Source organism: Xiphophorus hellerii, chromosome 4 (assembly GCF_003331165.1).
Source record: "Xiphophorus hellerii strain 12219 chromosome 4, Xiphophorus_hellerii-4.1, whole genome shotgun sequence".
Taxonomy (NCBI): Eukaryota; Metazoa; Chordata; class Actinopteri; order Cyprinodontiformes; family Poeciliidae; genus Xiphophorus; species Xiphophorus hellerii.
Genome location: NC_045675.1, coordinates 10568179 through 10583065, shown reverse-complemented (window position 1 = coordinate 10583065; position 14887 = coordinate 10568179). Strand labels below are relative to the sequence as shown.

The following is a 14887-nucleotide window of genomic DNA, read 5'->3' as shown; positions in this document are numbered from 1 at the left end:
TTGAGCTTCTTTTAGCACGTTTTTGAAAAAAAAAAAGAGGTTCCTATGAGATGAAAAACAGAAAACAAGTAGTAATTTTGTTTGTTTCAATATATAAAGTATTGCATTGAAAGATTGCCCTATAATTTTTGTTAGTTTTTTTTCTTTTTGATGTTGCCAAAAATGGATGAGCAGAACCTTTAATTTGGGTTTTCATTTAATGTTTAAAATAAAGACATTTAGGTGTTTCCCAGCTGCTGTACACCTGCATTAAATGAACAGGTGATTAACTGGCTTCTGCAGCAATTGAATGAATGCAAAGGAGGTGATGCAATCATATGAATCAGCTGTGCTGGAGTCAGGACTCATCAAAAACATGCAGGACAGCAGTCCCTAAGGACCAGCTGTTGGGGACCACTGTTGTTTAATATATACCATTTCCATGCATTGGGCTATGAAAATGTTATTAAATCATGTCAAAACCTCTGGTGGTTACAACCTTCCACAATAGACAGCACCTTTCTGTGCAGAAAAAGTCAGGTAGGACTAATAATAATATTTTGCTTCCCTCATGACATCATTGACCATTTATGACAGGGATGAGAGTTTTAGGTTTTTTTAGGGCAATTTATGGCCCTCTTTCCTACTCACACCTTTCTATTTCCCCACTCACCATTTTCTACCAATAGAAAAACTTTTAATTCCCAAGTGTCTACCATTTTGTCCTGCCTCCTTCCATTTTCATATTTAAGCTTCAGCAGTTTCTTCTTACGATGCCGCATACTTATGATTCTATGGGAAAAGATTGATCATGATGAGGGGGAAAAAACTTATTTGTAAACAATTTAATGCTTTAGTTTAATATTAAAAAAAGAAGAAATACAGTTTGTTTTAATTGTAAACAGAGGGCTACACTCTGAAGACTTAGGACAACAAAAGGGAACCAGGTAATAAAAATGCGGGATGACAAATCAAGTATGAAATGTTTTCGAGGTGGGCATGGATTGCAACACAGTTGCGTACAAAATGGATAAAACTTCAAAGATAAGGTGAATTCCCAAAATTATTATCACCCTTGGGCGTGGCACCCAATGCAACACTTTGGAGATGAGCCAAAGAAAAAGTGTGTCCTGCAGTGACAGTATGCACAAATGGTCCAATTCTAGTTTCTCTTTGCAAATGTTTTTTTTTGTAAGCTTGTTTTTTGTCATTTGAAAAGACTAAGAAAATCTTGAATATTTTTTTTTAACTGCCATAAAATAAAATGGGTTGTATTTGGTTTTCTTAAAAACAGCAGCAATGAAATGATCACTTTTTTATTTTCTGGTGTCTGACGAGACATCCACTTGCTAAAACATGGACACTGTGGGAAGCACTGTTTTTTCTAGAGAAGCCTCAAAGAAGATGTTCCACTTTCACCACAAAGCCAGCACAGATTAACATGGACATAAAAAGCAAATGCACATCCAAAATTAGGATAAATTTGCACCTGTGAGCATTTTTTTTTATCCCATGTGCCCTCAATCTTATACTTAACCTAACTGAAAAAGCAGGTTTATTTACCTATTTATTGCCACACACTGTGAACTGTGTGGCATGTGTGGCAAGTACAAGTGGATGATGTCAGCATCATGCCGTTGTGCAATAACACAATTGCTTTTAACTATATTTAGCTCTCAGATTGCATATTCAAGCAGTAAATAATGCATGTCAGCTATCACCAGACATTACTAATTGTTTCCTACTTGAAAGAAAGAAAGGGTACAAATGCGGCAAGAACAAATTGTTTGTAGATTAGATGTTCCACTCCCTTTAACCTCTGTACCTCTTCTAGCTCATCAATCTCCTCAAGTTTATCTTTATTGGGTAAACAACACAGAAGTGTAAGGCTGTAATGGGTTTCCAGCTTTGATTGTCATCTTGACTGACAGCATTTATGTTGCTGAACAGTTATTTCCTGCTGCAATAATCCCAACTAATCATTGATAGCAAGTACACACTCTTTGGAAACACATGTAGATGCCAGTTACACGCTTGCACATAATGCTCAGTGGATGATCAAGACCTTTCTGTGTCAAACAAGTGTGTAATGTTTTGCCAAAGGTTTATGCAACACTGATAAACATAGTTATAAACTTTTATGCATACAGACATAAAGGCTGCTGTTCATTTTAGCTGTAACAAATCAATGACTTGTTTGGTCTTAATGATCACCCTGCTGTAAAAATCAACCATTAAGATATATTTTTTATGATCAATTCCATGCCAGCTTTTTGAAATAAATAACTTTGTGCTGTTCTAATAATTAAGATCCCAAAGATCATTTAGATTTTCTTTGAAAATTATGTTAACAAAACATAGATTTTCAGTAGTTGTTTTAAAAGGTTCTGCAGATAACACCCTCTTATTTTTCTTACACAGACACCGCGTACATATGCTCGAAGCATGTGGGCGTACAGACAAGCTCTCAGCTCACAAATGCAGCTCAAAGCATCAATATCACATTTCCTGTGGTCTTTATTTCCAAGCAAAAGTACAAAGTTTTTTTTTTCCAACTTATTTGCAATTGTGTAAAGCGCTTCTCTTTGTACATGTAATTTGTTCCCCAGTTCTCCATATTAGCCAAGTTACAAGCAGACTTACAGTCTACTCAGTATGAAATTTTAAAAGGAATTCCTACTTTGCTGCAACCAACAACAAATAAAAATGCATAACAAATCTACAGTTATTTTGTTGTGTGAAATAAAAACAATCTGAAATGAAAGCAAGAATATTCAATTTTATGCACTCCTATGGCTACTTTAAAAGCTGTTTTATTATTTTTCACTTTTGTTCATTTATACTCTTTATCCAGGTCACCATATACATCATGAGCCTGATATGATTTACATATGCAAAGAAACAATGATCCAAACAAATTTGAGGGAAATATTTGACTGAGTTTCTCATGAGTCTTTTTCTTTGTTCCTGTTCTTTTCTATTCTTTTTTTCATCATTCACTTTAAAATTCTGAAATACATTTAGATACACTGTTACTAGTCTATTCCATTCAAATTACATTTTATAAATGCAAAACTGCTATTATAAATGCTATTATAAATCCAAATAACTTTGCCTTTCCACAACTCCCACACAAAAATGAAGCTGCAATTTAAACTTCCCTATTAAACAAAATTACACTTTTCCTATATATGTGTGTGTGTCATTCATATTTGGAGATTAAATTTTTTCCCGTGCTGAAGATCCACCCTGGTCTAATTCAGGCTACCTGCATGTCTTATCTTCGCTGATGACCTTTGAAGGGAGAAGATAAAGAAAACAAATTGTGTGGGAGGCTGTAGATGTGGTTTGTGATATTTTGTTCTTGTAAAGAAAGTTACGGAAGAAAAAAAAGAAGAAGAAGCACACACTGTCTGCCCCCACACTGGTCCTGTTTCAGAGGTGTCACTCTTTCAAGGATTGCTGCTTGCACACAGTGCACAAATGCAGCGCAGCACCATGGCAATGTGGTGCAACTTTACACATGAATGTCAGCGAATATCAGTCGGTGTGGTTCTGAGGAAGAATGTCTGCTGTCAGAGGAAAAAAGAGTCTTTACCAACTACTGTGGAAAAAAAGAGGACTCTCAAAATCTAATAGTAAAAGTTGTGATTTCATCCATAATCCAAAAGTACCTGGGGTTCTCTTCTGGAATCTAGAATTTGAATGACATATTCTAGGTTGTTCCATGTTTGTGCTGCAAAAAATGTGAAGTTTGAAGACAGAACTGGCGTTACTATGAAGATTTCAGGCGACTTGAAACCTTCCTTTATGTTTTATGCTGCCCTCTTATGTTCAGTATGTGGAAGTGCGTGTTTGATTAAATACTCAGATCAACTCAGTCAACGCTCATAAAGCTTTAGGTGAAATGAGGATTAAATTTCATGGAATCAAAGAAGCAAATCATAAAACTGAAAAACGCTATGTTGCTATTAGCAACTTGTGTGAAGCAATAAGTCAAATCCATTGGTATAAGGTGCAAAATTTAATTGTATTGTTTAAATAACATGTTAAGACAAAATAAAAGAGGAACTGTAATATATAATTAATATTAAGTAATAAAAAGTTCAGATGAAATATTTAGGTGCAACAATAAAAAAAATAGTGTTTCTCTTTGCAAATTTTTAAGATTTCATTTTTTCTGTCATCCTGTTTTACATAAGAACCTTGACAGGTGTATGAGAAGTTTGATGTTGAGCAATGTCTTTTAAATAGCTCCAAATAGCAATGTACAACAATTTTTTTTAAAGTCAATTTGAGCAGCCTTCAGCTAATATATGTTACACTCACCCATCACTTTTTAGGTACACCTTGCTGGACACCGAGTGTGTTTCCCTGCTGCTGTAGCCCATCTGCTTCAAGATTCCACGTTACAAGCTCAGAAATGGTTTTCTGCATATCTATCATGGAACACGTTTTATTATTATTATTATTATTATTATTATTATTATTATTATTATTATTATTATTATTATTATTTATTTAGCTACACTTGCCTTCCTAGCACTCCCTGTGCATGCATGGGTTCTCTCCGGGTACTCCGGCTTCCTCCCACAGTCCAAAAACATGACTGTCAGGTTAATTGGTCTCTCTAAATTCTCCCTAGGTGTGAGTGTGTGTGTGTGCATGGTTGTTTGTCCTGTCTGTCTCTGTGTTGCCCTGCGACAGACTGGCGGCCTGTCCAGGGTGTACCCCACCTCTCGTTCGAAACGTTAGCTGGGGATAGGCACCAGCACCTCCCGACCCTACTAGGGACAAGAGTGTAAAAAAATGGATGGATGGATGCCTTCCTATCATTTTGAATCATTCTTTAAATATTCCTTTAGAATCAGCAACACCTTCTCATCCACGTTCTGCTAATAACCTTGCCATGTTCAATCAAAGTCATGTAAATCCTCTTCCTCATTCTGGTGCTCAGTTCAAGCAGTTGTTCTCACTACTTTTAGAGGTCTAAACACAACGGATTACTGCCATATGATTTGCTGATTGTTTATTTGTGGTTACAAGGAATTACACCAAGTTCACCTATATATTATAAAATGGATTTAAAAGGGTTGATATCTGGTTTCACAGTTTGCCATAGCCTCTGCAAACTAAAACCATGCACCATGTATTATTAATGTGGACTCTACATATATCTTTATATCAGAGTGTAGTGATTTGAGCTTTTCTGTGTGTTTATTTTGGTTTCTGTGTTCTGTGGAGTCTCTGCATTGTCCCATCTACCCCTTGATTAGTAACATCTGTTCTTTGTTTTTCCTGATTGTCTCCCTGTGTATTTAAACCCACCTGTGGTCCTTGTCTAATCTGTCTTGCTGTCTAGGCTTTTGTTAGATGTGTGTTAAGTTGCCAGTTGCTACCAGTATTGAACTATTTAGCCTTCTGCTCATTCTGTGCTGCCTGGACTTTGGAATTGTATTTTCACCATTAAATCACCAATAATTCTCTGCAACTTTTCTGCTCTTCCTCACCACCTTCATAACCGCACTGCATGACACAGAGTACTTTTTTAACTAAGTGGTGAAAGGTGCAGGTGGATGATATAATTTTAGATTCAATTTGTTTTAATTGATGTAATGAAATCCATCAAAATGACAAACGCAATACAACATTAGAACTTCAAATATTGTTAGAAAAAATATATTTTTAAAATATCTACATTTGTGTGTGGTGGATGAACACAATGTTCACAATCCTGAATTAAAACATTATTTAATGCCAAAATTATGAAAAAAAACCATTTACAAAAATTATTTTCATTAGCAGAAAACTGTTTTCATTTTTTATGCATCTGCCTTATTTGACATGATACTTTACATGATATGAATATGTTTTAAACTGTCCTTTGACAGTACAACACCCGCCTTGTGTTTTTTCTTGCTCTGTTGTGGACAGCTTACTCCTTAATCGGGACTGTGGGCTGCCAGCTATTTGGACTGGCAAACATGTGAGAGCAACTCTGTGACTGAAAGCACAAGTGATGTTCCCTAAAGCTTCATCAAATCAATCAGTGAGTTGATTCATTCAGCACATGTTAACAGTGGTCGATGCACAATCAATGCTAAAAATGTGGTCGTATCACTAATGCAGAAAGGGACTTTATATATGTGAATTTGAACACATTATTTAACTTTTTAGAAGACTACAAGAAGGGAAGATATTTTAACAGAAATAAAATAATAAAAAAAATACAACTCTCATTTGTGGAGAGAAAGAAACAAGAAAACAGCAGAGGTCTGTGTTTTCCTTTGGAAGCTCTGTTGACGCATGCTTGGGGAGCTTAGACTCCTCTTTTATGAGCTTACTCACCAGGCAAAGCAAAAATGCTGGATTATCCCCTTAAGAAATCTGGAATGGCTATGCCAAAAAAAATTAAAAAAATTGGGTTTTCCTAACCCTGACCGTATCTGCTCATTTATCTGTAAAGATTAAATATGATTTCATACATAGCTAAAAATTAAACAGAAGCATTTTTACAAAGGAAAAAAAATCAGAGAAATAAACCTTTAAATTTCTTTCAGATATTTAATTTGGTTTATCTTTGTTAAAGCATGACTCAAAGTCATGTGGACCTTTATTGACAACCATGGTTGTGTCAGTGACAGTCCTTTTTCTCACCCTTGTCTAATCTATTATAGTCTGTGACATTACAGTGCTGACTCACTGGGCCCACGATCAACTGATTGATTCATCATTAGAGCAGGCATGCGGAGTTTGATGGCCTACAAGCCATCGAACTCAATGCTCATATAGGACACTTGTTACGTGCATATACATATAGATATATCATCTATACATATATAGTACAAATTAGTATTGTTTAACCTTTCATTGTATTTAGTAACTCAGTCCACAAAGTGACACAATATATAGATTAATTACACACATAATTTATAATATTTTCAAACCGTTATTTCTGTTGATCATTATGATTTCCCACTTACAGTCAACTGAAACAAACACAGCATTTAAGATTAGAATAGTTCATCTGAAAAATAAATAAATAAATAAAACAGCAACGTGGGATTAACGTAAAGAAAGTTGCTCGAAGGTTATTGTATTCAAAAGGTACTTTTAATCCAACAATGGAGCCTTAGTTGAGTGACGGCGTGGATGTGACTGTGTATACACATTATATACTGTATATATCCTTCACAAAGGTTCTTCTGTGAAAAGAAATGTGCAAAATTTCCATAAATACACTTCTAAATCTTGTGAATGTAAAAGCCATTCTGGCTGCAAAGGTTAGGCTCACATCATATTAAACCCTATAAGTCTGATGCACCTCAATTTAATATGTTTGTGAAGGAAGGTACCTTTGGAAAGTTAAGATGAAATGTTTTTTTATTTATTTATTTATTTTATTTATGCTTGATCAAGAAGAACAATCGTGGGGAGGCATAGTCAATATTCGACCAAAGATTTTTGACAAAACTTATCTTTGACGATAAAAAGCTCTTGGAAAGACATTTTTAGAGTTGTAATTTTATTTTAATTATTTTTTCAGAACATGATGAAAACAAATCCTTTCCAAATTTGTCTCAGAAAACCGCAAAGGGTTAAAATAAAAATTTAATGATACATCCCACCACCATTTAGTGTGCCATTTGTTTTGAAAACGTCATCAAACCCCGACATTGACGTCATCAGTGCTTACCAAGGCAGCATGGCGCTCCTCGGTTGCTAGAATGCTAATAGCGCAACGGTGTTTTTAAAGAGTTTTGAAGGCTATCGCCGATCTTCAACGCGTCTAACTGGCTTACCATCGTCAGGTTTGTGGTTTCCTTCTTGACAAGTTACAGCTGGATGATTGCGGGACGTAGTCCGGCCTCATAATGCAGACTTTGAAGGTCGCCCGGGTTGCCTCAGGAGCATTAAAAGCCCTCGGATCAGGCAGGCTGTTCCGCTCTGAGCTACTCACGGCGTCTTTAAGCCATCATTTCTCAGCGACAAAAGCTCATTTTTGTCAAACCGAGCCGAATCCAGAGGACACGGTGATCATCCGCGTCCCACGCTACTTGCTAAAGCGCGTGGAAAACGTGAAGCAAGCCCGAGGCAAACCCAAGATCAGCACCGTCAAAGCGGGCAAGTTGCTGATCCAGAGCAGGAACCCTTCTCTGAACCAGTCTGCCGGGTTCACCGCGGGGAAGTTCGAGCAGCCCGTCCTCTGCTCCAAGGGATGGAAACACAATAAGTCATTTGGTGACTACTTCACCATCAACAACATCAAAGAAGTGGCTCCTTTTATTGCAGCCAGCCAGAGTGGGGACACCGAGCAGAAATCACCCACAACCTTTCAGAATCTTCACATCTGCAAGGAGCTGGTTGAAACTTTGGAGAGAGTCGAGATCACGCACCCCACTATTGTCCAGCTTCAGACCATTCCAAAGGTCATGAGAGGTCACAACATCCTGTGTGCTGCAGAAACAGGCAGTGGGAAGACCCTGAGCTACCTGCTGCCTGTTGTTCACAGGCTGCAGGAAAACACGCAAGACAAAACGACGGACAGGATCCGAGCCGTGGTTGTGGTTCCGTCCAGGGAGCTGGCTGAGCAGGTGGCGGCTGTGTCCAGGACTCTGTGTATGCCGTTGGGTTTGCGTACTAGTACTGTGGGTGGAGGACGAGGTGTTGGTCACATCAAGACAGTCTTTAAAAGGAATCATCCAGATATCTTGGTGGCCACACCAGGTGCCCTGGTTAAAGGCCTGCGTAGAAACTGCTTGGATTTGAGCGAGCTGAACTTCTTGGTTGTGGATGAGGCCGACACCATGTTTGACCCCAGCTTCTCTGATTTACTTTCGGAAATTTTATCTCATACAAACATTGCAAGCAATCCCAAGGAGACACGAGGCCTGGGCCATAAAACCCAGCTGCTCCTGATCGGAGCGACCTTCCCAGATGGGGTCGGAGAAGTTCTCAGCAAGGTGACAGACCTGGGCAAAATTATTACAATTAAGAGCAAGATGCTGCACTATCTCATGCCCCACGTCAAGCAGACCTTCCTGAAGGTAAAGGGTGCCGACAAAGTCCTGGAGCTTTACCAATACCTGACTAAGCTCCAGCATGAAAAAGGAGGAGGTGCTGCTCTGGTGTTCTGCAACAAGTCCTCCACTGTTAACTGGCTGGGCTACTCACTGGAGGAGATGAAGGTCCAGCATGCTCGCCTACAGGGGGAAATGCCCGCTGTGGTGCGGACGGGAATCTTTCACTCCTTCCAGAAGGGCGCTGTGAATGTCCTAATATGCACGGACATAGCTTCACGTGGCCTGGACACTTCCAGAGTGCGCTTGGTTGTCAACTACGACTTCCCTGAGTCCCACACGGACTACATCCACCGAGCAGGGAGAGTGGGGAGAGCGGGAGGGGTGGAGGACGGGGAGGTGCTCAGCTTCGTCACGCACCCCTGGGACGTGGAGCTGGTGCAGAACATCGAGACGGCAGCTCGAAGAAAGACCAGTTTGCCAGGGATGAAATCCGAGATCCAGGAGCCGAAAGCTAAAGTGGAAAACACAGAGCAAATGATTCACATGTTGGGAGATAATTAATGTACAGCAATGAGAAAAACTGATTGTATAACACGTGAATGATGAAGAAAATGTTGTATTGCTGGTTTATCCGTCATATTTCTGTGATTATTATTATTGTTAGAAATATTTCAATTCTAATTCAGGGGTGTGCAAATTGCTGTCTTTGATTTGTTTTTTGTGACCCCCATCCACGGTTCAAGAGTGGCAGGAAACTACACCGCTTTTATTTTTACGAGACTTTTTCAGACCTACAATAATGTGTTCTTTTCTGCTTTGATTAAAAGTATTGCATTTTTAATTTATTGCAAAGCAATGAAAAGTAACAAATTCTGATTATTTTCTGCTTTTAGTTGGACAAATAAAAAATATGACCACTGAGTGCTTTCAACTTGCCAGTTTTGGATCCAAGGTGCAAAAAGTTTGGACAATACTGCTGTAATCGAAATAAAAAGCTATTTTTAAATTAAAGCAGTCATTGAATTTACAAAAATGTTAGCTGAGTAGATGCAAAAGAAGGTTACCGTTTTGTACATGGTCAACAATTGTTAGGGTTTTATATCTTTTCATTAAATTAAATTCTATGTGCATATTCTGTAGATCCTTGTACAAATACAAGACATCTTTTCTGGAGTGAATTTGTTGTTGCATTTTCACATTGTCTAAATCTGATCGTTCTACTTTCACTGGGCTAACAAAAACGGAAAATTCTGAAAAAATGAAAGTCTGTAGAAATATGGAATTTTGAAACAAAATGTGCAGAAACCCTTTTTGTATTATATATTTATTCTACTGTACGGTTATAAAGTTTGGTTTTCACATTTGTTTCTTTAAACAAAGAAATCTTTAGGAATTATGAATCACAATGAAAATTGTTGTATTTCTTACCTGACTAGAACTGTCAGCATTATTTTCTTGCTTAAATAAAAATATGATTTTTTTAAAATTTAAGTTCGTATAAATGTTTTGGTATCTTTCTACTTGGAGGAAAAAAATTATGCACCCCGTATTGCATACTTTTAACCACACGATGGCGACATTTATCTGATTTTTACTTGGCCCTTAGTAGTTCACTTTTTTCATGATTCTCTTGCGAACCAGTTTATGATCAGTTTTAGGGAAAGTTGTCAGCTTCAGACAGTATCTGGAGCGTCTAGAGATGTTGCGACATCTTTTTACATGTTATTTTAAATGGATAAAATATATTTTTTAATATAGACTATTCCAAAATAGAACAAGCTAAATTTTGACTTCCATTTGCTACAACTAAATGGGAGTTATGAAAAACAAATGGCAGTGAATTGCTTGAATGCTTGTGACTGTGTAGAGATTATAGCAGCAGACTAATATCAGTGTTAGGCAGACAGTGTTAACTTTAAGTAACAAGAGGCTTGTATCAGAATGTGTGGTATTCAGCTGTAGTTATCCTCCTCCAACCAGGGGTCAACATCCCCAAGCTTTGACCCCTCCTCATTTAGGATCGTGTTTTTATCCAACTGTACCCTGACAACACAGACCCAGTCTCCAATTATAGCACGTGGAGCAACTGCTACCAATCCCTCAGCTTATATTTTTAACTGAGCTCAGCTAAAGTAAAGTATTATTAAAGTGAGAAACACATGCACATCATGTATCACACTTCCAGTTGCCCGGTTAGCGTCACTTGCTGAATAGAGTCAGTTATCAGCTGGAGTGTTGACTACTTAGTGGCTCTGGAGATTAAATACATACAAGAGAACAACTTAATATGTTGCAGCTAGGCAACATATTATGAATTATGAATTGTGTTTCTGTTTTTAACAGAAAAATAACACTTTGGTTAAGCAGGAACATGCTAATCTAAGCAGCTTCCTAGACCTAGCTGACAGACTGAGCAACTTTCTTTAAAAAGGTGCAGAAACTATGATATTTAGATGCAAGTTTAACTACAGTGTAGAAAGTACTGTTTTATTTTAAATAGATAAAGCCACAGTGAAAATGTACAGTTTCAATAAAAGCAGAACAGTGCACCTCAATAAGTGCTTTTTATGAGACTTTCATAGAAACACTTTTCACATAAAAAAAGGAAACATAATAAAGCAATCTACAAAGGGATGAATAAACAGAGGTGAAATATTCCAGATAGAATAAACAGAAAAGGGTTACATCAGGGTCTTTGTCTCATTTACAAATAGAAGAAAATGAAGTAGATATATATTTTTTTTTATTAGAAGTTGTTTCACAGAATGAGTTTAGCTACAGCTGAGCATACAAGTTCAGCATTTCTTTAAATAAATAGCAATACGTCTATGCAAGGCTTAAAGGACAATCAATAAAATCTTAAAATGTCTCCTGCAGAGAACAGAAAGCCAAAACTGATATTACACATATTTTAATGAAGGAGAAAGTAGAGCTGTTATGGAACAAATTATTCATTATTTATTAGTTGTCCATCTCAGTAAGATCAAATATATTTTTTAAAAACACCAGGTTGCTGAAAAATATGTTGATATAGCATGGTATATACAGGGATACCATGATCATTATTGAGAGAACTTGTGCTTTTTCCAGCATCCTGCTGGAAAATAAAATCAGCATCTCCATAAAGCTTCTCAACAGAGGATGACATGAAGTGCTTGAAACTTCACTAGAACCTCAAGAAACTTGAATTTGTGCCTTCACCTTTTCCTCTGGACTCGTCAGTCTTGATATCTGAAATGCATACTTCACTGTCATCTGAAATGACTAAGGACCAGCCTGTCTTTCTCATCAGTGCAGGTAAGACAGTTCAGATGTAAAGGGATGTAACTGTAGAAGCTGTCCTGGATACGTCCATGTGTGGTGGCTCTTGAAGCACAGACTCTAGTCACCGTATGCTCCTGGTTATCTTCTCCAAACTCTTGAATGGCCTTCGGATTAAAATTCCACCTAAAGCTGCGGTCATTCCTGTTGCACGTCCACCTTCCTTTTCCCTACAAACTTTTTTCCTTCCACTTAACTTTCCTTTTATGTGCTTGGATAAAGCACTCTGTGAACCGCCAGCTTCTTTAGCAGACGCAAAGTAACTGAAATTTTAGTTTTCACAACTTCTCGCTGTATTAATCAAAATTAGTGGAAATAAACATTTGAACCATATAACTCTCTGTGTACTAGTTTCATTTTTTAAATTGAATTCCTTTAAAAAAAAAAACAACAACTCTTCAATAGTATCTGAATTTATTAAGATACCCATGCATATACTATTTATTCTGACCCATTGTGTAGTTCCAAGGGTTGCGCATCCGAGCCGACGGACTACAAAACGTACTGGCCAGTTATAATGACGCATTTCCTCTTTGTCCCACTCCCCATTTACACACATCCACGCACATCTAACAACACTGTCGCTTCGCCGCTCCCTCTCTCTCCCTCCCTCACATACACACACAGCACACCGTCCGGAGCCACTTGGAAATTTCTCTCAACGTGCAGGATATCTCGGTGCTAAGCAGCGGGACTGCAGGCTGGCCGGCTGCTGGTTTATGCGCGTCTTGTCTCTTGAAATGCCCCAGCAGCGCATCTGAAGGTAGGTCGATACTCCAATCCTGTAATCGGCTTATTGTGGAGCCCATCTCCCCCGCAGATCTGGGTGACCTCCTCTCTTTATAATATTCAAACAGCGCCCAGCGTGTATCCCAGCATGCATGTGAGTCTGTGTTAGTGCGTGACTGTCCCGCTTTACGCTGTGGATATTTTTTTCCAATTCTACTGTTAATTCTCATATGAAACAACTTGTTCGCTGGTCTTCATTTTTTTTCGCTTGGTTTTTGCGGGGAGTTTACAAGCCGCGGGGTTGCTACAGCTGAGGCTCGCCTGGTGAGTTTGCGGGCATTTAAATATAACAATTATCCTGCTCCCGAAGCCGCAGCTCTCCAGCCTGCGAATTGCGGCGGGTGTGCAGGACTCGGAAGCGTGGAGAGTTCACGGATAGGCTGGTAACATGAATTACACCACACTGGCCAGAGAGAAGCCAGCCTCCGCCATGTTTCCATGTCAGTCAAAGCTTCCACTAAATGCCAAAGCCAGCTGTTTCTAACTTTTTTTGTTTTGTTTTCATTTTTAACCCTACGGCTTATTTAAACTGACGACCCACGCAAAGCGCGTTTCTCGTTTGCTTAGCATCGCACTTTATTGAACTTGTAGGGACGCGCCTGTATTCTGCAGCGCCCAACGTATCTTTCAGTCCAGCGTGGGTTCCCACGCTTTGGTTGCGATTCCCCACCAAACTAGCGTCTGTGATTTCACGACGAGTGTGCTGGAGAGAGCATCAAATGCAGCGCACGCCCGCTTGTGTTGGGTAAACGCTGATGATGGGAGTCTGTGTCTCCGCTCCGCTGCCACACCCCTTCAATGAAAGCCGAGGCGCCGATATTCATTCAGCCTTTATTTTATGTACAGGTGAACACATGCTGGCGCAAGAAATCTGGTGATATCTTCAGATGTCGTCGCCCCCACGCTGAGTCCTTGCGTCTGTTTGCATGCGCAAGTTTGTGCGCGCGGATCAATAGGCTCTCATAGCTTCTGTAGTATTACAGCCTAGCTGGTCAGTCAGCAGCCAATGAATTTTAGAGTGGCTGCCTGTAGACTGTGAGTCGGCCAGGAGGCAGGCGTGACGGGTCATATGAGATGGGAGATAGGGGGTTCAGGAGTGGTGGGCAACCTGTGTTGTTTGATGTGCAAGTGAGTTTAATGGCCAAAAGTAAATCCTCCCCTGAAGCCCCCTCACCTCTCACACACTCTTTCCCTCTGAGTGCCTGGACCTTGGCTTGTCAGAAAAAGACACATGACCTTATAGGCTGCAGCCGCTCCACTTTGTATGTAATTCCTCAGGAACCAGTTCTCTCCTAGCTGTTGTCTTACAAATCCCCTGGGTATGTCGGACATTAGCCTGTGTGTTTGGATTGGAGGTAAACGGTAAATGGAATAGCAATCTTCTTAACAATTGCAAAGGTACTTCTCAGATGTAATATTGGGTGCATTTCAAGCGAGAAGCATCAACACTTTGCAGGCAAATAATAAATTAGACCAGTTATACTTTCACTGTGTTTGGTGCTCATGGCTGCAGGGGTATCTACTGTAAATACGGTTAATCAAAAGGTTTATTTCTTTCAGTAATTCTACCTAAAAACTGAAGCTCAAATAGATTCAGTACTTAGCAAGTGACATTTTAAGCATTATTATAATTATGGCTCACAGCTAATATAAACCCAACATTCAGTTTTTCAGAAAATTAGAACGATTAAAATGTATTTTTATGATGCAAATGTTATACTTTCGCGTACATAATCACAAATTGACTTCCTCTACAATGAGGGTAAGCCACATCA

The 14887-nt window shown here is 38.8% G+C and overlaps 2 protein-coding genes across 5 annotated transcripts in view; both read left to right on the top strand.

The window, feature by feature from the left end:
- The first annotated feature begins 7645 nt into the window (after window positions 1–7645).
- Window positions 7646–10493, top strand: ddx28 (DEAD (Asp-Glu-Ala-Asp) box polypeptide 28). The gene has a single exon (XM_032560465.1). It carries the CDS (start codon window positions 7854–7856, stop codon window positions 9561–9563), a length of 1710 nt encoding a protein of 569 aa, XP_032416356.1. The 5' UTR covers window positions 7646–7853; the 3' UTR covers window positions 9564–10493.
- Window positions 10494–12876: 2383 nt separating this feature from the next.
- tln2a (talin 2a) overlaps window positions 12877–14887 on the top strand; it is a 93054-nt gene continuing 91043 nt past the window's right edge. For 3 of the 4 annotated variants that reach the window (XM_032560239.1, XM_032560240.1, XM_032560237.1), the window contains exon 1: window positions 12877–13086. The gene's annotated coding sequence lies outside the window, so the exon portion shown is untranslated. Of the gene's footprint in view, window positions 13087–13357; window positions 13377–14887 lie in introns of those variants that run through there. The other variant, XM_032560238.1, reaches the window with a different exon arrangement.